This window comes from Coregonus clupeaformis, chromosome 16, assembly GCF_020615455.1.
Source record: "Coregonus clupeaformis isolate EN_2021a chromosome 16, ASM2061545v1, whole genome shotgun sequence".
Classification (NCBI taxonomy): domain Eukaryota; kingdom Metazoa; phylum Chordata; class Actinopteri; order Salmoniformes; family Salmonidae; genus Coregonus; species Coregonus clupeaformis.
The window spans coordinates 37,946,873-37,968,183 of record NC_059207.1 but is presented as its reverse complement, the minus strand read 5'-3'; the positions used below and the strand labels follow the sequence as shown (position 1 = coordinate 37,968,183).

General features: G+C 40.8%; 3 protein-coding genes and 1 long non-coding RNA gene across 6 annotated transcripts; all 4 read left to right on the top strand.

Annotated features, from left to right (window-relative positions):
* Positions 1–2,632: 2,632 nt before the first annotated feature.
* On the top strand, positions 2,633–3,965 carry LOC121584153 (sphingomyelin phosphodiesterase 4-like). Its single transcript, XM_041899994.2, has 3 exons — positions 2,633–2,788; positions 2,893–2,979; positions 3,704–3,965. Exons 1-3 carry the CDS (start codon positions 2,774–2,776, stop codon positions 3,854–3,856), a joined length of 255 nt encoding a protein of 84 aa, XP_041755928.2. The 5' UTR covers positions 2,633–2,773; the 3' UTR covers positions 3,857–3,965.
* A 99-nt stretch (positions 3,966–4,064) lies between these two features.
* Positions 4,065–6,598, top strand: LOC121564827. The gene is made up of 5 exons (XR_006661873.1): positions 4,065–4,234; positions 5,876–5,969; positions 6,066–6,118; positions 6,240–6,379; positions 6,498–6,598. It is a non-coding gene; the product is annotated as an uncharacterized LOC121564827 (long non-coding RNA).
* Positions 6,599–6,746: 148 nt separating this feature from the next.
* Positions 6,747–10,727, top strand: LOC121583961 (sphingomyelin phosphodiesterase 4-like). The gene is made up of 10 exons (XM_045225916.1): positions 6,747–6,782; positions 6,907–7,052; positions 7,130–7,217; positions 7,392–7,468; positions 7,566–7,729; positions 7,830–7,981; positions 8,097–8,315; positions 8,406–8,525; positions 8,610–8,738; positions 9,988–10,727. Exons 2-10 carry the CDS (start codon positions 6,931–6,933, stop codon positions 10,297–10,299), a joined length of 1,383 nt encoding a protein of 460 aa, XP_045081851.1. The 5' UTR covers positions 6,747–6,782; positions 6,907–6,930; the 3' UTR covers positions 10,300–10,727.
* A 2,349-nt stretch (positions 10,728–13,076) lies between these two features.
* asb6 (ankyrin repeat and SOCS box containing 6) lies at positions 13,077–17,443 on the top strand. 3 transcript variants are annotated; one of them, XM_041875901.2, is made up of 7 exons: positions 13,077–13,124; positions 13,634–13,783; positions 13,947–14,137; positions 14,224–14,330; positions 14,468–14,576; positions 14,652–14,738; positions 16,363–17,443. In XM_041875901.2, the coding sequence occupies exons 2-7, from the start codon at positions 13,677–13,679 to the stop codon at positions 17,205–17,207; spliced, it is 1,446 nt and encodes a 481-aa protein (XP_041731835.2). In that variant the 5' UTR covers positions 13,077–13,124; positions 13,634–13,676; the 3' UTR covers positions 17,208–17,443. The 3 variants fall into 3 exon arrangements, with proteins under 3 accessions (XP_041731835.2, XP_041731834.2, XP_041731833.2); XM_041875900.2 differs by lacking the exon at positions 13,077–13,124 and adding an exon at positions 13,131–13,260 and having other exon boundaries at positions 13,956–14,137; XM_041875899.2 differs by lacking the exon at positions 13,077–13,124 and adding an exon at positions 13,131–13,260.
* The last annotated feature ends 3,868 nt before the right edge of the window (positions 17,444–21,311 follow it).

Here is a 21,311-nt window from a genome sequence, read left to right as displayed (position 1 = left end):
TCTACAAATGCAGTCCACTCTGTTTGTTACAGATTCTAGTTTTGGAAACAGTACATTTTATGGAGATCAAAAGTTTCATTGATGAGAAAATTAGCAGAATGTCGGCCAAAATTCATCTCATTCCATCTTCTCCCACTGCCGGCCGCTGGGCTTCCTTTCATCACCATATTTGGTAGTGAGTGGAAACACCAACCGGATGCTTCCCTTTTATACATCCAGTGAAATATCTAGTTCATTGTTTTATCTGTGGATCAACCCTACTCCTCGGCCAGAACGCCATATTGCTCAAATACAAATAGCACAACTTTTCTGCATGTAGTCTTCAATGGTTTTCAATGGTAGACTGCGACAGATCAGGTAAATGTTGAACTGGAACACAAAAATGCACTGAGAAGTTACTGGCCATGTCGGTGCTGCTGCTTTTGAAAAGTACTGGGGCAAATGCTGTCTTGCCACACGTTTTCCAGCGGCTCTGTAAATGTGCAATTTTATGGTGAACAAATTGCTTCCCCAAACTCACGGGGCGCCTATGGATGTCGACATTTGAAGTCAGCCTTGTGGTGACTTGATAGCGTGTATTATGCATCCACAGTATTTCACGTTGCACTGTAAGTAAATTAGTCAATTTATGATGAGGTTGAGTAGTGTTTGACATTGTATATGTGGTTCCACAGCCCTTTAAACCTAATATTGCAGTGTTAATGGCTAGGGTCATTTTTGTTTGTTTTTGCTGTTCTCTAAATATCATTCTAGAGTTTTTAAATTGTGTAGAAATGCAGTAAATGAGCTTCTCCATCACTGGGGCCGTGTTCCCACCCATCCAGGACATCTACTTGAAACAATGGCTGAGGAAGTCCAGCAGCATCATCAAGGACCCCACAGACCCTAGCCACGAGCTGTTCTCTCCTTTACCGTCGGGCAGACGGTATCGGAGCATGAGGTCTGATACCAACAGGGTCAGAGACAGTTTCTTTCTACAAGCCATCCAACTGCTGAACACTTGAACTAGACTGACCACCTGCACTTACTCTCCACACTTTAGCACACATGCACTCACTCATGCACACACCCAGACAGACACACATCCACACACACACACACGCACGCATGCACAAACACACACACATACACACAAACATATACAGTACATTCATGCTACACACACATCAGAATTGCTGCAACCAGACTCTTACTTCCTATAGCTAATACTTGCCCCCCAATCCCCCCTTTCTCTGATACATGTGTGAATATTGTACTTTAAATTGTGCTTCCCTGTATTATACTCATGCAAAAATGTTTATTCTATTCTACTGAGCCATTTACTTTATGTTCCTATTCTTATCTTTTATTATTTCTTATTATTGTTGCATTGTTGAGAAAGAACCTGCAAGTAAGCATTTCGTTGGATGGCGTATATCATGTGTATCCTGTACATATGACTAATAAAACATGAAACTTGAGGATATCAACTAATTGAAGCTTACATTTGAGATCCATTGTAGCACCAGAGTATCTAGACAGGTGTGTGCACAAATACTATATTGGCCGGGGAACTCATCCCTGGCAGATTGGCCAAAAATGGGAAGGGAAATTGATCATTCATGACCACATGGCATAAAAATGGGGAGTAAATTGAGTTTGGTGGGAAATAGCAGGACACTGCAGCCACATCAGAATGATTTAGAGCAGCCTGCCATCCCTGCAGTGAACAATGCTTTATTGAATGCCTGGGTGGGATGTGATTATAATAATGCTTGGCTGAAAGTGATGAAATTAGAATGATTCATCAGCCATTGATTGAACTGCTGTGTTTTGCCTTCCACTTCAGGGAAAGAACTTGGCCTCCACTGGGCATTTGTGATGGATGAATACACATTAAAACTTAGAACACATGCAGTGAAAGTGCAGTGCTTTGTGCATTTGTTTGTGTGCATGTGTGCATTTGTGAACGTGTGTCTTCATTTCTGATTTATGCATAGCTCATGAGGTGTTATAAATGGGCTCATAATGCATTATGAAGAGTGGAATTCATAGGAAATGTTACCAATTATACTATTGTAACATTGTGTGACTATCTAATGAATATTCAATCCTGGAAAGAAATAACCATGGACACATGGAGATAGAGTTCAACTCTGCAGATGGATTGGTGGGATTCTTCTATCCATTGAGCCTTATTGCTATAGGGGGTCATTTATTATAAAAAACATTGCGATACTGGTATCGTCACAGCCCTACTATATACCAATGTGGCAGTTGTACTAAATTCCTAAGGCATAACGTTCTTAAAAAATCTATGTGCATCATTAATTAAAATGACAATTGAACGGTAAAGAGGCATGCTTAGATAACCTATGCAGAAAAATAGACATTTATGTATTTATTATTATTTTTTTTTTACATATAATTAGGCATAATGATTATGGCTCTACATTGCAGGAAAGAGCTGTTTCAGTTGTTTGAAAAATGCAAAATTCTCTGAATTGGTTCTTTGACTGAACCTCAACATGGAATATTCCACCTCCAGCTAGACTTGGGGGTGGGTGCAGAATAAATGACCTGTGGGGGGCACACAAGCAACTGTTGCAGAGGACAGCTGTCATACACTGACGTCTCTAAAGACATGATCATACAAAACATTGGCACAATGATCTGAACTAAAAGCGCACAAGATGGAAATGGAAATGTTTTAAACCGATTATTTGACTTGAATACTGTATTTTAATTTCTTGTTTACTTTTTCAGATAAGTTTTTTGCGGGAATACTACAATCATGTCCTCCTCTTTGGTGAGTCAAGACAAATCTTAAATCTTAAAACGCTCAAGATTTTTATTTTATTTTAGCAGAGGCTCTTATAGCTGATGTTTATGATCAAGTGTTCTCCCATGCAGGATCATCTGAAGACAGATTGGACAATCAAGTCACTCCCACAGCAATGCACAGAGATGACAAAAGAAATTGACGATAAACCTGTCAAGGTAGCTGAACAATCTACTGAATTATACTGCATCTAGAGATGATGTCCTCATTCATTTCACTATATCACAGTATTGCTGTTGCAACTTGCAATACTATGGCTAGCTACTATACTAACTTCCATCAAGACGTTGTATTTGAATGTTTTAACATAAGTGGGTTATGTATTCACACACATTAGTCACTTAGTAGACACTCTTGTCAACTTAGTGAGTACATACACTTTCTTACTTTTTTTCTCATATTGGTCCTTTGTGGGAAACAAACCCATAACCCTGGCATTACAAGGGCCATGCTCTACCAACTGTACCACACGGGACTTACTCACATGATACAAAATGTGGTAACCTTTACCTCGTTCTGTGTAGAGTCAGGTAAAGGTTACCATATTTTGTACCACAAATTGAATTCAAGCGGTAAGAAAAAGTAGTTGCTTGCTAGTGGCCATGTGTAGAGTAAATGTCAGAGAGGATCAGCCAGTTGCTGTTTCAGGCTGATGTAGACAATGTGATACTGTGACTGTCTGGACACAGCCATTCAGACAGCTGTAGAACCATGTACATATGCTGCTTCCTGTTGCAAATTGTCCTCTAGCTCCTCAGTATGCAAAGATTTCAGATTTTCACTGTGTCATAACACAACTCCTCTTCAAATCAGGTAGTGTAGCCTATACATGTATAAACTGAGTGAGGGGTGTGTTAATGATGCTGTTTGGCCTCCATACAGGAGCTATGTGGTATCTTCCCCTGGCTGGTGGAGAGGGTTGTTGGCAGCCTGGATGGCAGCATTGTTGGTTGGAGTCTTTCCTCCCTGCAAGCCCACAGCAGTGACTACAGCAATGTACTGGAGTTCCTACGACCAAGGTGGACCTGTCTGTGATTTTGAGACGTTCCACAACTTGCTATCGATAATATTATATTACTAATGTGTATTGCACCTACAGCAGGGCTCTCCAACCCTGTTCCTGGAGAGCTACCCTCCTGTAGGTTTTCGCTCCAACCCCAGTTGTAACTAACCTGATTCAGTTTATCAACCAGCTAATTGTTAGAATTTGGTGTGCTAGATTAGGGTTGGAGCAAAAACCTACAGGACGGTAGCTCTCCAGGAACAGGGTTGGAGATCCCTGACCTACAGTATACTAATAAACATGGGAGTTTTCACCAACATACAATATTTTGCAGTGGCCCAATGCTGAAACTTGTTTATAAACTTCAAGCTGAAGAATACAACTTTGAGATCCAAGTCGCCAGTTTACCTGTAAGTTTTCTATAGAGGCGAAAGAAACGCACACCTATTTAGGCGAGGTGCTGGCTAACGGAGTAAAACACTTGAAAAAGAAAAGGAAAGCCGCACACTAAGTTTTCAACATACAGTCACATCCAAAATTATTGGTACCAAGCTGTATTGTATGCAAAATTATATTATTTTATACTAATACAATTGCTCAGAGAAAGAGATTTTGTTTAACAAGTATTTGTATTTATTATGGATCCCCATTAGCTGCTGCCAAGGCAGCAGCTACTCTTCCTGGGGTCCAGCAAAATTAAGGCAGTTATACAGTTTTAAAAACATTCCAATACATTCACAGATTTCACAACACACAAGTAAAAAAAAAGATAGGTGTTAAAATTATTGGCACCCTAATGATTCTTATAAATAAAATCAAACAATTTAATCTGCATTAACATTCTACTGTTTTAAAGAAACTGTTTAAGAAACTGTATTGTGGCCTTTCATGGCTTCCTGTTTCACTGGGGTATAAACATTTGGTAGCACACATGTAAAATCCATTTGTCATCCATCACCATGGGGAAAGGCAAAGAACTCACAAATTAAAAGAGAGAAATGGTTGGTGACGTTCATAAGTCAGGCAATAGGTACAAAAAAAATACTGAAAAACCACATATATCACTTACCACTGTTAGGGCAACAATTACAAAGTTTAAAACCACTGGAACGGTGGTAAACTTGCCTGGTAGAGGACCCAAGTGTATATTTTCTCCACGCACAGTGAGGATGATGGTTCGGAAGACACAGACTAGTCCAAGGGCCATAGTTGGAGAATTACAGAACTTGACCTGAAACTTGGCAAGTTGATCTTCCAGCAAGACAATGACCTCAAGCACACATTCAAATCCACAAAGAAATGGTTAATTGACCAGAAAATGAGTCTCCCTTGAAAACCTGTGGTTTGAAGTATCTGGAAAGGATCTGGAAAGATTCTCTATGGAGGAATGGTCTAAGTGCCACCGATCTACGTTTCTGTTTTCCAGGTTGTTTTGTCTTGATTGTACACACCTGGTTCCCATCACATTATGATTATTTCCCTATTTAACCCTCCGCTTCCCTCATGGTTTTGTGCGTGATTGTTCTATGTTTGGTGTTGTATACTGCTGTGAGCTGTTTTATTTCCCTGCGTGGAAATTAGATTTGTTGTTTTCAGAGTAAAGTTCGTTATTTACTCAGTTCTGTGTCCTGTGCCTGACTCCGTCCTACCGCTGCACACTGACACCTGACACTAAGATCCCTCCCAATGTGTTCTTCAATCTCATAAAACATTATAGAAAAATACTAAGTGCTGTCATCCTCACGAGGGGAGGGTACACAAAGTATTGAAAACAGGGATGCCAATCATTTGGACACCTATCTTTAAAAAATATATATATAACTCTTTTTTTTGTTGATTTTTTTATTACAGTCTTTTTTGCTCATCTTTATCAAGGGCGCCAATCATTTCGGATGTGACTGTAAATGCTAATGGTACAGTGTTATTACAGTATACTTCACAATGTCATCGTGTTAGCAAGTATTACTACACATTACAATATCAGTAGTTAAATGCCTATTGGTCTATATTCCTGTATGAATGTTGAGTTTTTTTCTCTTTCATTTTAACAGGATCGTGTGAGAATTTCCATCCAGGAGGGAGTCATTTCAAATAGCCGGATTTTCCTCAATAAATTACACTCTCAGAATCAGAGATTGTCACTCAGTATCCTTTTTGCTATGTTTGACGCAATGACAACTATTACTAAGTATTATTGAACTTTGCCCACTTCAGTTTAGTGTTGTTCTTAACTGTCACCAGATGCCTTTGAGTACTTCATGTTTTATTTTGCATCAAGTGTCATTACACAGAGGGTAGGCCTAAGTGTTATTCCATTTCATTTGTTTCAAATAAAATTATTAATAAAGTCAATCCATTGCCAATGCTATCTCGTTTTGTAACCTGAGTGTTCTCTGTTTTTAATTGTTAAATTAGGATCACCCTTCAGGGCATCAAACCTCCATCTCTAACAGCGTCTACTTTGCCTTGGTGGATGCATATCTCATACACTTCCTCCCTACAGAAGGATCCCCTCACTCAGATGTCAAAGGCACCTAGACCTCACACATTCCAAGGTGCAGTATAACTAGTCTATGCCTTTCACAATGCATTATAAGACCAGCACATAATCTATCAATGTTGGGCAAATATGAAATATCATATTTGATAACGCTTGTTTTGATGGTTCCCAAGGTCCTCTAGGTATAGTGAAACAAACAAAGGCCTGTTGAAACGCCAGTGCCCTGTTAACGCTGAGACAACCAATCAGGGCGATCTGGAGATCAGGGACTATGCTACAGGTGATTGAGAAAAATCTGGGTTGGACAGAGACACTTTTAATACAGCAATCTTGGCTTGTCTCGCAAAGGTGCAGTTGCTGAGTCATTGTATGGCCTTGTTCATTGTCCCTGCTTTAGATATTTCTGGAGATATGGCTGCCACATTTCCCCGTTGGAGACACACCAGAAGCTTAATGAGGTCTTTCCTATCTTCCTTCGATGACTCATTTTTCATGACTAACATGCACTTTTATTCACATTGTTAATCTAATGGATTCAGAATGCTACATTTTAATGATAAGCACTTGTCTGTAAACCTGCAGGTCTCTGTCATCACAGAGGAGCACATGCTGGTGGTGAGACTGCTGGTGAAGCACATGCATGCCCTCTCTGGAAACACAAAACTAGACCAGACTGATATCTTACCTTCTGCCACCTCAGAAACCTATCTCTCAGAAGATTTAAAAAGGTGAATACCCACTTTAGTGTTTTTTACAATGATGATGATGATGATGATATTAACAATATGTTGTTATTCAAACCCAGAGTGGTCACATCAGAATATGTACAGAGGTTGTACCTTCTCTTGCTGCACTGCTTCAAACAGTGGCCTATGGAGACGTCCTTCAGAGCAGTGAGTGCACACTTAAGTTCTACATTGGATTTACATTTGGTCTGTCTTTGGCATTTGGCCATGTTATTGCTTAATTTGCAGTGTTTCTAGCTGGTTTTGGAAGGTATGCTACTGTAGGGGTTCTGAATGTATGTATAAGATAAGTGGTTTTGAATTAGCCGTTTCTCGATACAGGTATTGGAGACGTGGCTTATTTACATCCAGCCCTGGAGATACCAAAAACATGTCCACAGTGAAAGCAAAGAGAAATGGTAAGATATTTTGAACATGCTGAATAGTGTTATAGTTCAGACACAGCAGTGAGTTGAAAAGGACGTTTGCTAACATAAAGCTGTCTCCGTCTCTTAGGGCCTCTTTCATTCAGGAGAATATTCTCATGTACACCAAACTATTCAGCTGCTTCTTGAAAAGATTTGCACATGTTGACCTCGTCAACATCGACAATGCAACCATGGTTTTCAGGATGGCAAAAGTATTTGCCCAACCCAATCTTCCAGAATTGATTGAAAATGGTAACCACAATTATTCTTAGTTGAAGGGCACTGTGACTCAATCACAATTAACAACATTAGGCCTCTCAAAATTTGTTTTCTCCATAAATGTTGTTTACAGGAGAAAGACTGTTATTGCATCAGGGTCCCCTCTTCCCACCCACTCTGATGGCATCTCAGGTGCAGCCCACTGAAATAGCTGCTCTGCCCCTGCCCAAGACTCACATCAATAACAAGAACCTACAGATGTTTGGGGTAGAAATGCGAGCTGAGGTAAGTCCCATGAAGAACAAGTGAATGACAGAAAATACCATTTGACTGAGGGTGCTGCAATCTACCAAATATAGAGAGTGGTCACAAATGCTTTCCTATATTCTGAACATTGTAGGTGCTGAAACTGGTCCAGAGACTAATGCAGGCCCAACAGACTGCAAAAACAATGTTGGATCAGCCAGGCAATGTATCAGTTGGTCAGTTTCTCTGTTCCTGGATGAGGTTGATTCCTAAAACCAACTCAGAAAGTGGGAGGAATGACATGACCAAGTCTGACATGAAGACCGTGGAGCTACTAAAGAAAGCTGTGGAACACCTCAATCATGTTTTCAACGTGAGAAGATGATATGACATTGGTTATTATTATCAAGAAGTAGTAACCAATGTTAAAGTGATGTCTCACATCAGTTTTGGTGTTTTGTAGCTCAACACAGGTCATCTATCTCAGATGATGAACATGGGGTCAGTGGAGGAATCCAAACAGCTCCCTGACTGTATTCAGAGTGAAACCGGGCTGATCCTGACAGACCTTGGCAGAATGCAGGTGAGAATAACTACTAAAATAAAAATGAATGATGTGCATACGGTGCAATACGTAATTGTAAATTGTAATTGTGTTCTATTGCAGATTATCAATGGCCTTCGCAGATTTGATATTGAGTATCAAGGGGACCCACAGCTGCAGCCTGTGAGAAGCTATGAAAATGCAGTCTTTGTGCAGCTTATGTTTTGGATCGCCACACTAATCAATAACAGAGTAAGTAGGTGGATCTTACCAGGGGCGTCATGCACCCCAAAAATCTGAGGGGGCACAAAGTACGTGAGGATGGCTGGGGGGTGGAAGTTGGAGAATTTGGTATTTTTCAAACACCTGAAACATATTTTTCCTGCTATCTAGAGCCATAATCATCATGCTTAATTATATAGCATATCTAAGCATACCTCTTAAGCATACCTCTGCTAAAATCTGGGTAAAAGATTGAAAGGAATGTGAGTCTTATTCAGTACATTTAGTAATTGCTTGCTTTTCTAAAGTGTACCAACCTTGCCAGCAGTCATGCCAACTAAAATAGTTAGACAAGCTAGCTACTCTAACTTGATTGATATCCTGAAATGGCTTATTGGTAGCTAGTTATGAGGTTGGGAGATTGGGAACCTATCTGCTACTTATCCAACTTAATAAAATTGCTAGTTGGCTAGTAGTATTACAGAGAAACAACCACAAAAACATGTGTTGAAAAAAAAACTTTTTTTATAATGTTTTTATTTTGTATTTTACAGGACAAATCTGAGGGGCACGTGCCCCTGTGCCCGCTATGGGCATGATGCCTTTGGGTCTTACTTTATATGCAATTTAATGTTTCTATAATGATTACTAAAAACATTAGGAACACCTGCTCTTTCCATGAAATAGACTGACCAGGTGAATCCAGGGGAAAGCTATGATCCCTTATTGATGTCACTTGTTAAATCCACTTCAATCAGTGCAAATGAAGGGGAGAAGACAGGTTAAAGAATGATTTTTAAGCCTTAAGACAATTGAGACATGCATTTTGTATGTGTGCCATTCAGAGGGTGAATTGGCAAAACAAAATATTTAAGTGCCTTTGAACTGGGTATGGTAGTAGGTGCCAGATACACCGGTTTGAGTGTGTCAAGAACTGCAACGATTCTGGGTTTTTCACGCTCAATAGTTTCCTGTGTGTATCAAGAATGGTCCACCACCCAAAGGGCATCCAGCCAACTTGACACAACTGTGGGAAACATTGGCGTCAACATGGGCCAGCATCCCTGTGGAAGCCTTTCAATACCTTGTAGAGTCCATGCCCTGACGAATTGAGGCTGTTCTGAGAGCAAAAGGGGGTGCAACTCAATATTAGGAAAGTGTTCTTAATGTTTTGTATAATCAGTGCATATGGCATACAGTAGGCCTACCTATAACGATTGGTAGTAGTACAGGGATTGTACATGTATTGACTAAATGACTTGAGAATTTTGTCCTGCAGCTTGAAGGACACATGAACGATCTATGCTCACAACATAACCTGTTGGGAAGGCTGGGACAACACTACCTTATCACCTCCACTGTAAAAGGAAGGTTCCCAAAGAGTACAGTGACACAGCAAAGCCAGGAGGACTACCACCTGCGGCCACGCCTTAGCCTGCGCACATTTTCCAGTTATCGCACATTACTCATTCTCCTCTTACTCTACTCGCTGGGATCTCTGTTTTCTATTAGCCCACTGCTCAGCACATGCCTCATCTTAATGGTGAGCTTTTTGTATGGACTGTGCATGACTGTCTACGTGGGAAAGTAAAAAACGTTCTTCTGGGTAAGTGTGTGTGTGTTATACCTAATAAAATTATGTTGAACACACCAATTGACTGATAATTACGGGGTTCATGGTGATTTCTTATTGTTTTCCTTGACATGGTCAAATAACTCAAGCATAGACTGGTAACTTTTTTCAAATTTGGCACACAGAAACTAGAGACCATGAGTAACATGTTAAAAAAGAATGGCACTCATTGGCCTATAGTTGGCGCTATTATAACCAGTCTAACTTAAACCCTCATATCCGTCGCCCCGTTTGACCTAGAGACTTGATACTTTGTACGTAAATGTCTTTCCTCATGCTGAACAAATTTACCCCAAAGACCCATAAGGACAATCAGGATAGATTTTCTTCCATCTTAGACATTTTGGAAAATGTATTCTCATCAAACCATAACTCCAAAATGTGGTATGTAGGCCCATGATACAGTGCATTAGGAAAGTATTCAGACCCCTTGACTTTTTCCACGTTTTCCTCATCAATCTACACACGATACCCCATAATGACAAAGCGAAAACAGTTTTTTTTAAATGTTAGCAAATGTATTAAAAACAATAAACAGAAATACCGTATTCACATAAGTATTCAGACCCTTTGCTATGAGACTCGAAATTAAGCTCAGGTGCATTCTGTTTCCATTGATCATCTTTGAGATGTTTCTACAACTTGATTGGGGTTCCCCCTGTGTTAAATTCAATTGATTGGACATGATTTGGAAAGGCACACACCTGTCTATATACGGTCCCACAGTTGACAGTGCATGTCAGAGCAAAAACCAAGCCATGAGGTCAAAATAATTGTCCATAGAGCTCTGAGACAGGATTGTGTCGAGGCACAGATCTGGGGAAGGGTACCAAAAATTTCTGCAGCATTGAAGGTCCCCAAGAACACAGTGGCCTCAATCATTCTTAAATGGAAGAAGTTTGGAACCACCAAGACTCTTCCTAGAGCTGCCCGCCCGGCCAAACTGAGCAATCGAGGGAGAAGGGCCTTGGTCAGGAGGTGACCAAGAACCCAATGGTCACTCTGACAGAGCTCCAGAGTTCCTCTGCAGAGATGGGAGAAACTTCCAGAAGGACAACCATCTCTGCAGCACTCCACCAATCAAGCTTTATGGTAGAGTGGCCAGACAGAAGCCACTCCTCAGTAAAAGGCACATGACAGCCCGCTTGGAGTTTGCCAAAAGGCACCTAAAGGACTCTCAGACCATGAGAAACAAGATTCTCTGGTCTGATGAAACCAAGATTGAACTCTTTGGCCTGAATGCCAAGCGTCACATCTGGAGGAAACCATCCCTACGGTGAAGCATGTTGGTGGCAGCATCATGCTGTGGGGATGTTTTTCAGCGGCAGGGACTGGGAGAATATTCAGGATCGGGGGAAGATGAACGGAGCAAAGTACAGAGAAATCCTTGATGAAAACTTGCTCCAGAGCACTCAGGACCTCAGACTGGGGTGAAGGTTCACCTTCCAACAGGACAACGACCCTAAGCACACAGCCAAGACAACGCAGGAGTGGCATCGGGACAAGTCTCTGAATGTCCTTGTGTGGCCAAGCCAGAGCCTGGACTTGAACCCAATCGAATATCTCTTGAGAGACCTGAAAATAGCTGTGCAGTGACGCTCCCCATCCAACCTGACAGAGCTTGAGAGGATCTGCAGAGAAGAATGGGAGAAACTCCCCAAATACAGGTGTGCCAAGCTTGTAGCATCATACCCAAGAAGACTCGCGGCTATAATCGCTGCCAAAGGTGCTTCAACAAAGTTCTGAGTAAAGGGTCTGAATACTTATGTAAATGTGATGTTTCCGTTTTTTATGTTTTATAAATTAGCAAAAAAAAAGTTGTAATACTGTTTTTGCTTTGTCATTATGGGGTATTGTGTGTAGATTGATGAGAGGGGAAAAAACAATTTAATCCATTTTAGAATAAGGCTGTAATGTAACAAAATGTGGAAAAAGTCAAGGGGTCTGAATACTTTCCGAATGCACTGTCTCTTAACTTAGTTTGAGAAAAGCTAAGGGATTGGTTAAGCGATGGTTGAGTTATTCATAAATCAGGAAATCAGATTTTACATGTCCATTTTAATCCTTTGTAAATCCACTCCACAATGGCCTATCAACTTGAAACTTTTTAGAGTCATCAAAGACTACCATGATGATTCATGACATTTGAAATAAGGAAACGATTAACAATTAACTTTTTTGACTATGTAATGAGTAAAGATGCCATTGACACCAGCGGCACCATAGGATACTAGAGCAATAACTATTGATCAAGTGGACTTTGTCTCATGCAAACGAATGTTAGGTTTGAATTATGCAGACAAACAATGTGAAATATTGTGATTAGCACAAAGTAGATGTCCTAACTGACTTGTGGTTGAAAAATGAGTTTTAATGACTCCAACCTAAGTGTATGTAAACTTCCGACTTCAACTGTATATATATATATATATATATGTGTGTGTGTGTGTGTGTTTTTATCTAAAATATAACATATATTTTGATTTGTTTAACACTTTTTTGGTTACCACATGATTCCATATGTGCTATTTCATAGTTTTGATGTCTTCACTATTATTCTACAATGTCGAAAATAGTAAAAAATAAAGAAAGAAAAACTCTTGAATGAGTAGGTGTGTCCAAACTTTTGACTGGTACTGTACATCGATCACTACAACTTGCATAGAAAAAGTACTGGAATTTACCAGAAGTGGAACTAGGAACGTTTTAGCACCACCAACATGTTACTGGGGAAGGGAAAATACGAAAAACCTTTGTGGGCGTGTTTACTTCCTGTTTTGAAGGTAAGCTAGTATTGCAGCTTGAAAGCAGCGCGTTGGATCATTTAGAAGCAAAACAAAATAGCTAGTTAGCTATTCTTGTTAGCTAGCTTGCAAGTTTTGCCGTCATGTCAAATCTTGTTCTGTCGTTCTGCTCCAGGTAACACAAATTATGAACTAACTGTAGCAATGTCTGCTGATGCTCACAGCTAACGTTAGCTAGCCAAATCGTATTTAGCTTTCAATGTTGGCTTTAAAGACGGTAGCTAACTAGCCATATACCTACCAAATATTAATTTGTCGGTATATTAGCTAGATCGCATGTGGCAATAATTGTTAAGTTTGCGCTCACAACTTGCAGATAAAAGCTAGCTATGCATAATTCTGCACTTTTGTTTGGGGCGTATACAAATCCCAGAGACCACCCTTGACAACTGTCTGAGACTTTCAGATAAGCACTATCTATAAAATAATTTATAAAACTTATACAACTGTTTAGCTAATGCCCTTCCCTTTGGGTGTAACGTGTCCAGTGTTCTAGCGCAAGCAGCAGAGAGTGGCACATCGGCCAGGAGCATGCCTTTCCTCCATGGCTTTCGCAGGATTATATATGAGTATCAGCCACTGGTGGACGCCGTGCTGTGTGTTGTTGGGCTGGAGGAAGGGACAAGCACTGAAGAGAGGTGAGTGTGCGTTATGTGATGCTGTGAGTCTGGTTTGTGATGTGACTGCTATAGTAATTTGCACTGACACTCAAGTTCCACAATGTCAATCGATTTGGCAATGTGTAAGCTTAAACATATCTTGTGTATTTATCTGTATTTGTCTTTCTTCTTCTTCTCATTGGATTTACAGGAGCCGAAGCCCTGAGGATGAGGACAGTCTATGTGGGTCTTTAGTGGAGCTGCTGGAGAAGGAGTCCCAGTCAGCTGTGTTTGAGGAGGGGATCAGCTATGCTCTGTTTAAGGTTGCTGAACGGGGACTGGTCTGTGCAGCAGAAGTCCTGCTACGATATGGAGCAGATCTCAACTTTGAGGGTGAGAGGAATGACTTGTTGTCATTCAAATATTAGGAGACTATTTGTCTATATATTTTACTGACCTAAATATAATTTTATTCCCAGACCCTGTGTCTTATTACAACCCACTGCACATTGCTGTACTGAGGAGCAGGCCGAGTATGGTGAGGTTGCTGGCTGGACATGGAGCTGACATTGACAAGCGAGATAGGGTGAGTACAACCGGTAGCAAGAACTTATAGCTGCAAAACGTAATACGGTTGTGTCCTTATTGCAGTGCATTTCTTGCTCTGTATACAGAATGTGTTGTTATGGCTGTCTGTAACACAGTGTACTGTATCTTTTGCAGATCCATGAAAGTAGCCCTTTGGATCTCGCTAGTGAAGAGGCAGAGAGACTGCCTTGTATGCGCACACTGCTGGACATGGGTGCTGACATGAATGCAAGAGATAAAAATGGTGAGTTGACATTTTGACCTGTATTTACTGTATATCCTGTATTTCAACACTGCCTTTTTGATCTTGTCCCCAAAGGAAAATCACCCTTGCTACATGCCCTAGCTAGCAGTGATGGACTAACTGTGCATAACACAGAAAACATCCGGCTGCTACTCCAGAGAGGTACTGTGCTATAAAATAACCTTAAAAATCCACTATGCAGAAATCGCTCCGCCATTTCCTGGTTGCAAAAATTCTAAAAGTTGTTCTAATTTCAGTTTATGTGACAAAACAAGCAAGTATAGTGTAGAGAATCATTGTACCATCTGTGAAATATATTTTCCATAACCTAAAATATTTTATTTTCAGCTTTTTGAAGCTGATTGAAACCGAAAGTAAAAGACACACAAACGAAACTTAAGAACGGGAAGCATAGAAATAGCACACATGGATAGAACATACAGTGCTATGAAAAAGTATTTGCCCCCTTTCTAATTTTCTCTACTTTTGCATATTTGTGATACTGAATGTTATCAGATCTTCAACCAAAACCTAATATTAGATAAAGGGAACATAAGTGAACAAATAACACAACAATTACATATTTATTTCATTTATTTCATAAACAAAGTTATGCAACACCCAATTCCTCTTTGTGAAAAAGTAATTGCCCCCTTACACTCAATAACTTACTGTGGAATGCAGTGTTTGGTTTTCGCCTGGCATAACGGGACCCATCTCGTCCAAAAAGTTTGCCAAAAAGCACCTGGATGATCATCAAGACTCTTGGAAGAATGCTCTATGGACAGATGATTCAAAAGTATAACTTTTTGGACGACATGGTTCCAGTAATGCCTGGCGAAAACCAAACTCTGCATTCCACAGTAAGAACATCATACCAAAGGTCAAGCATGGTGGTGGTGGTGTGATGGTTTGGGGATGCTTTGCTGCCTCAGGACCTGGACGACTTGCCTTAATAGAAGGAACCATGAATTCTGCTCTGTATCAGAGAATTCTACAGGAGAATGTCAGACCATCCGTTTGTGAGCTGAAGCTGAAGCGAAGCTGGGTCATGCAGCAAGACAATGATCCAAAACACACAATCAAGTCTACATGAAAATGCTAAAAAGCAACAAATTTGAAGTTTTGGAATGGCCTAGTCAATGTCCAGACCTAATCCCAATTGAGATGTTGTGGCAGGACTTGAAACGAGCAGTTCATGCTTGAAAACCCACACGTCACTGAGTTAAAGCAGTTCTGCATGGAAGATTGGGCCAAAATTCCTCCACAGCGACGTGAGAGACTGATCAACAACTACAGGAAGCATTTGGTTGGAGTCATTGCAGCTAAAGGTGGCACAACCAGTTAATGAGTGTAAGGGGCAATTACTTTTTTCACACAGGGAATTGGGTGTTGCATAACTTTGTTTATGAAATAAATATGTAATTGTTGTGTTATTTGTTCACTTATGTTCCCTTTATCTAATATTAGGTTTTGGTTGAAGATCTGATAACATTCAGTATCACAAATATGCAAAAGTAGAGAAAATTAGAAAGGGGGCAAATACTTTTTCATAGCACTGTATCTACCGCTTCTTACACTTGCTTTCAATTAGAATGACAGATCTATAACACACATTTCTATGTGAATTTGGTCAGGTTGCCCAAAAAGTTAGATATTGCCGCTTTAATTTGGAGTAGGCTTATGGGCATTTATCAGTAAGACAGAAATATTAAACATCAACAAGAGCAGGGTATGTCCAAACGTATTTATATTTAGGAAACGTGTTGTTTGTTCCCCTCCTAAGGTGCAGACGTCCATGCTGCCACACTGGATGGAGAGACGGCTGTATCCTCGCTGGTCTTTCTGGTGAAGGAGGCTCTGGAGGCCTCTGTGGAGGATGCAGCTGAGATCGGCCGCTTCTGTCTGAGGGCCACGCGGCTGCTGCTGGCCTACGGGGCTGACCCCAGCTGCTGCCTTGCCCCCGACGGGGAGGAGGATGGGGAGCCCTCCCTGACTGTGACCAGCCTGGAGCACTTTGATCGTCTCTTTCCCCTGGCAGTGCTGCTGCTGCAGAGTGGAGCCTCATTCCACTGTTCCCGCCACGGAGCCTCCTGCTGGACAGGCTACAAGCTGGTGTTCCAGAGGCTCCAGACGGCCCTGCTGGACTGTTCTGATGCAGGGCAGGCGGCTGAGCTCCTGGAGCAGGCTGAGGTCCTCCTGGACTTGGCCCGGGTGTCCTCCCCCAGTCTGGCCCTGCCCCTGGACCTGCCTATGCCAGACCAAGACCCCAATGCTCAGACATTGCGGGACCTCCATCGGCGTGTGGTGGAGCAGGAGACCAGCCCTCCCCCCCTGCGCTGCCTCTGCAGGGCCTTCATCAGGGGCCACCTGCAGCCCTGGCCCCTGGATGACAGGGTGAAGGCTCTGCCCTTACCTGACAGACTGAAGGAGTACCTACTTCCTGAACACACCCTGAGCCCCAAGCCAGGATGGGACTGCTTCAAGCCACAGCATACCCTTACGTTGACGACACATTTTCTTACACTATGGCAACTGGGGATGACACAAGGATTAATTGACCTTTTATTATTTTGTAATTATTTGGTGTTAGGACACCAATCTATCAATGTACTCAGAACCTGCCATTGAGGCCTTTGTTTTGTTGTTCAAGTGTGTGTGTGTGCGCGCCAAATCATACAGACAAATAATCTGTATATGTTTACTATCACGAGATCAAGATCACTTATACTCAGACATTTCTTAAGAATAAGTTGTGTAACTTCCATACATTTGCACTGCTGGAAGGGTGCAGATAACTATTTTTGTTAAATATTAACAGAAAAGTTTGGACTTTGTCATCTGAATAAAACAATCAGGATCAGTTATTCTGCATCTTTTTTCCATGTCAGCGACAACAGTTGAAGTATAGTGATGGGCCGCAAGATGGCAGTGTTGTTCTTTGTAGCAGGTAGTTGCTAAAAAAGAGATCCAATTACAATTTATATTATATATTCAAGTGTTCTTGACACAATCAGAAATCTTCTATTAATACTTCAAACACATTTTTATATCCGATACACATTTCATGTATTTTGTTTGTATTCATGAGCCATTGAAGCTTCACATCAACCTTCTCTCTACGTGTTTGCTCATGAATTGTGCTTGGATTGTTTCCTTATTTATTTTAATAGCATTGACACATTTTTGACAATTAACACATTACAGCATGGCAGTGTATGGTGCCTATGGGAGTCGGTGGAGTCGGAGGACTTGGTGTTGCTACAGAGTCAGAAGGTTGTGCTGAACGGCAGCCTGATTCTATTGAAAGCTACAGGGCAGATCAGCCTGGCACAGAAGGTTATCTTTTTTTCACTAATTGGTCTTTTGACCAATCAGATCAGCTCAGAAAAAAGATCTGACGTGAAAAAATCTGATGTGATTAGTCAAAAGACCAATTAGTGGAAAAAATATCAGAATTGGGCTGCCTGTAAATGCAGCCTAAGAGACTGGATTGCAGTGTACGTGTCTGTGTGTTTCAGGTGGTTAATTAGCAGTGCTTGGAGTATCTGTTGTGTTGATTTACCCTGACCCTAAAGACTCAAAGTACTACTGAACTATACGGACATGTAAGAAAACACACGCCTACTTTAATTTTCTCTCAGCAAATATTGGAAAGCGATTGCTACTAAGTGTACTGTAACCAAGAAGCCAGATGATGGCAGTGTTACACAATGGGGAGAGAGACCAGTGGTTGATTTGGTTCCACTGACTACATCTACAAACTCCACAATATCCACTGCCTTTTTAGGAAATAGTTGTGTGGTAGATGGAATCCTTTACACTCACTTTATTTTTACGTCATTTAGAATATCCCATGTTCTACACACAGCTCATTTTAGTACATCACAATGCATACATTGATTTCTTGCCAATGCAGATTTTGTTGCAGATTTTGATCTAAATGTTTCTGTCAGGTTTGAGAATACAGATATGCAGTATTCAACATATGCACACATGCACTGCAGTTCTACCAACAGCTGCTGTGGATGGTAGTGTAATTGGAGAAGTCTTGGTTGAGTAGTGGTTTTCTGTGGGACACAATGGAGCTGTGATGACTGTCTGCTGGTGTGGAAAGGTTATACAGAGTTTATGCTGAAGCAAATCAGGTGTGATTCACACACCATCTCAGTCTTTCTGTATGGTTCATTCACCCATCTTAGGCCAATGCAGTTACATTGAAGCCAGTGACTGTTCAAGCCGTGCATGGACAGATGCTACTAAAGAGAGTCATTATTTTAATGCAGCTTTAGCAGAGTGTGTATGAATGTGTTTGAGAGAGAGACTAGCAAACTAAATAGGACAGTGTGTTACACAACTAACCCCCTCCTGACATTGCTGGCTGGGGCTGGAGTGGCTGCCTGGCTCGCAGACAAGCACATTGACTCCTCTTCTTTATCTAGGTCATAGCCTCTGAAGAGAGGAGGCAGCTACAGCTCCACACGCACTTCACTCTCCTGTCTGTCTGAATCTCTCCACACGCACTGACGAAACCCCAACATCAGCCGCCAGGGAGAGGGAGTGGGGTGGAGGTTTGGATTAGAGGAAAAAAATATTTGAGAGAGAACAGTAGGGTAACTTGGGGGAAAACGCCCCCCGTAAGGGACATTTCTATTTTCGGACAGAAAAAAGCTATGTATGGTACGATTTAGATATGTGCATAGTGGCTATCTTTAGGCAAACATATTTTGAAGGGAAATAAGTAGGCAGAATAAAATAAATGTAGAAGATTAGTGTGTTAAAATGTATATGTTTTATTTGGGCATTTTTGAGTAATTGACTCTTAAAAGCTAAAGTCTAGGTATCATATTTTAATTAAATCAAATATCGGAAAAAAAATGGCATTGCACATCTCTTGTTTTACCACAAACATACTCATTTTAAATTGTACTACTTTATTAAAAACTGCTTTAGAAAATATATTCTAACCAAGTGGATTATTTATCTTTAGCTTCCCCTACTGGTAAATATACAAATGTTTATAGATCTAACTTTTTCTAAATTATACATTTATTTGATCAATATACCTCAAAATCGTTGGGGTGACTTAAAAAGTTGAGATGAGACGGATAAGATTTTTAGTTGAGCAAGAATAGTGGAATCTAGGGAAAGTGTCAAATGTGGTGACAGTGGTTTCTGTAAGAATTACAGGAGGGGGGTGTATAACCCTGGGGGGCATTTAACCCCAAGCTACCCCACTGTAGAGGAAACTGACACAGTATTACAGAGAAAGGGATGGGGAACAAGGGACATACAGTAAAGGATATGATTGCTTTTTTTGATACAGTAGAGATACATTTGATCAACTTGGTTTGCAGTCTTTTTACTGTCTTGTGTTTCATGTTCCCCAAACCCTGGCCTCAAACCAACCTCAGACTTCCACTAGACATGCGTTGGGATCATCACACATTAGCAGGTGTGTGATTTGAGAAGGAGAGCTCATTTGGTGGTGTATACATGGACTGTAAAGGCCACCAGGGAGAGTTGGCAAGGCATAACTTACCCCAGCCAACAATCATGCCGAGGCAGATACATAGCATTCCCCAATGATGAACCAATGCTGCCAGCAAAAGGTGATAAAACCAAGAGAGAGGAGCCAAGCCTCTTTACCTGTCATTTATTGAAAAACAATGTGGCTGAATCTCACCACTGAAATTAGTTATTGATCTATTCTCTCCCCCAAGCTCAGGGTCTGTACAACCCCATCTGCTCATTCTCTCACTCCTTATTTCACTCTACCTTCTTTCTTTCCCTGACAGTGCATCATCTTTTCTTTTATTATTCTTAGGAATGTTTCCCATTCCTTTGTCCTGCGCCATCCCTCTCTGTACACATTTCAATTTGTTTAATTATTGTCACTTATTCAGTTATTTCTCTCTGCTCTCAACCACCCATTTGAATGTTACCTGTGTTACCATTGTGGGATTTGAAGCTATGAGAATTAGATAGTTTATTCTCCAGTATGCAATTACGAATAACAAAGTGCTTAGATATTATTGTTATGCCCTGTGGTAACAGTGTTATAACCTGTGGTAACACAAGGCCTACCTACCTATCAGTGTAATGTAATAGTAAATTACTGCAGGTTACACTTTGGATTGCAAACAAACTGTCAAGAAGGAAAGAGATTTAGAAGTTGGGATTCTGGGAGGACAATGTAAGAAGGGGAATAAGAAAAGGCAACAACCTGGCCACTAAAATAAACCATTCTGCTGTATCTGCTTGGGAAATGGGATAGAAAGAAACCTTAAGGGTTACATTCGGTACAAAATACAGTCAAGTTGTGCACCGACATGACAATGTTCTCACTCCTCTCCTATTCCTCTACAGTACCTCTACCTTGGTCTTTCTTCTTCAGTGAAATCAAACGACTGTTGACATCAGTAAGTGAAACTGGAGCTTGTTGAGAATTGTGGGATATTCATACTCCGTGAACCTGTTTCGGTAAGTCAACCCTACATGGCCTGTTTAGAATCAGTTCCCCTCTATTTGAAAAAGTAATCTCAATAAAACTGTGATCAGCTTTGTGCAGAGCCCATTCTATTATAATAGTGAAGTTTACATTTTTGTGCTCTATAGAAGATTTGAGGGTTGGTGTTCCTACTGTTGCCTTTCAGATGTTCAAGCATATAATATGCAGACAGAAAAACAACAACATTAAAATAATGATGAAACAATCGGTAACAGGGAAAATAG

Coding starts and splice junctions, on each gene's coding strand:
- LOC121583961 (XM_045225916.1), top strand. CDS start 6,931: ATGCTGGTGGTGAGACTGCTGGTGAAGCACATGCATGCCCTCTCTGGA. Junction 7,053..7,129: donor CTCTCAGAAGATTTAAAAAG/GTGAATACCCAC, acceptor ATTCAAACCCAG/AGTGGTCACATCAGAATATG. Junction 7,469..7,565: donor AGTGAAAGCAAAGAGAAATG/GTAAGATATTTT, acceptor TCCGTCTCTTAG/GGCCTCTTTCATTCAGGAGA.
- LOC121584153 (XM_041899994.2), top strand. Junction 2,980..3,703: donor TTGACGATAAACCTGTCAAG/GTAGCTGAACAA, acceptor GCCTCCATACAG/GAGCTATGTGGTATCTTCCC.
- asb6 (XM_041875899.2), top strand. CDS start 13,229: ATGTCAAATCTTGTTCTGTCGTTCTGCTCCAG. Junction 13,261..13,633: donor GTTCTGTCGTTCTGCTCCAG/GTAACACAAATT, acceptor TAACGTGTCCAG/TGTTCTAGCGCAAGCAGCAG. Junction 14,331..14,467: donor ACATTGACAAGCGAGATAGG/GTGAGTACAACC, acceptor TATCTTTTGCAG/ATCCATGAAAGTAGCCCTTT.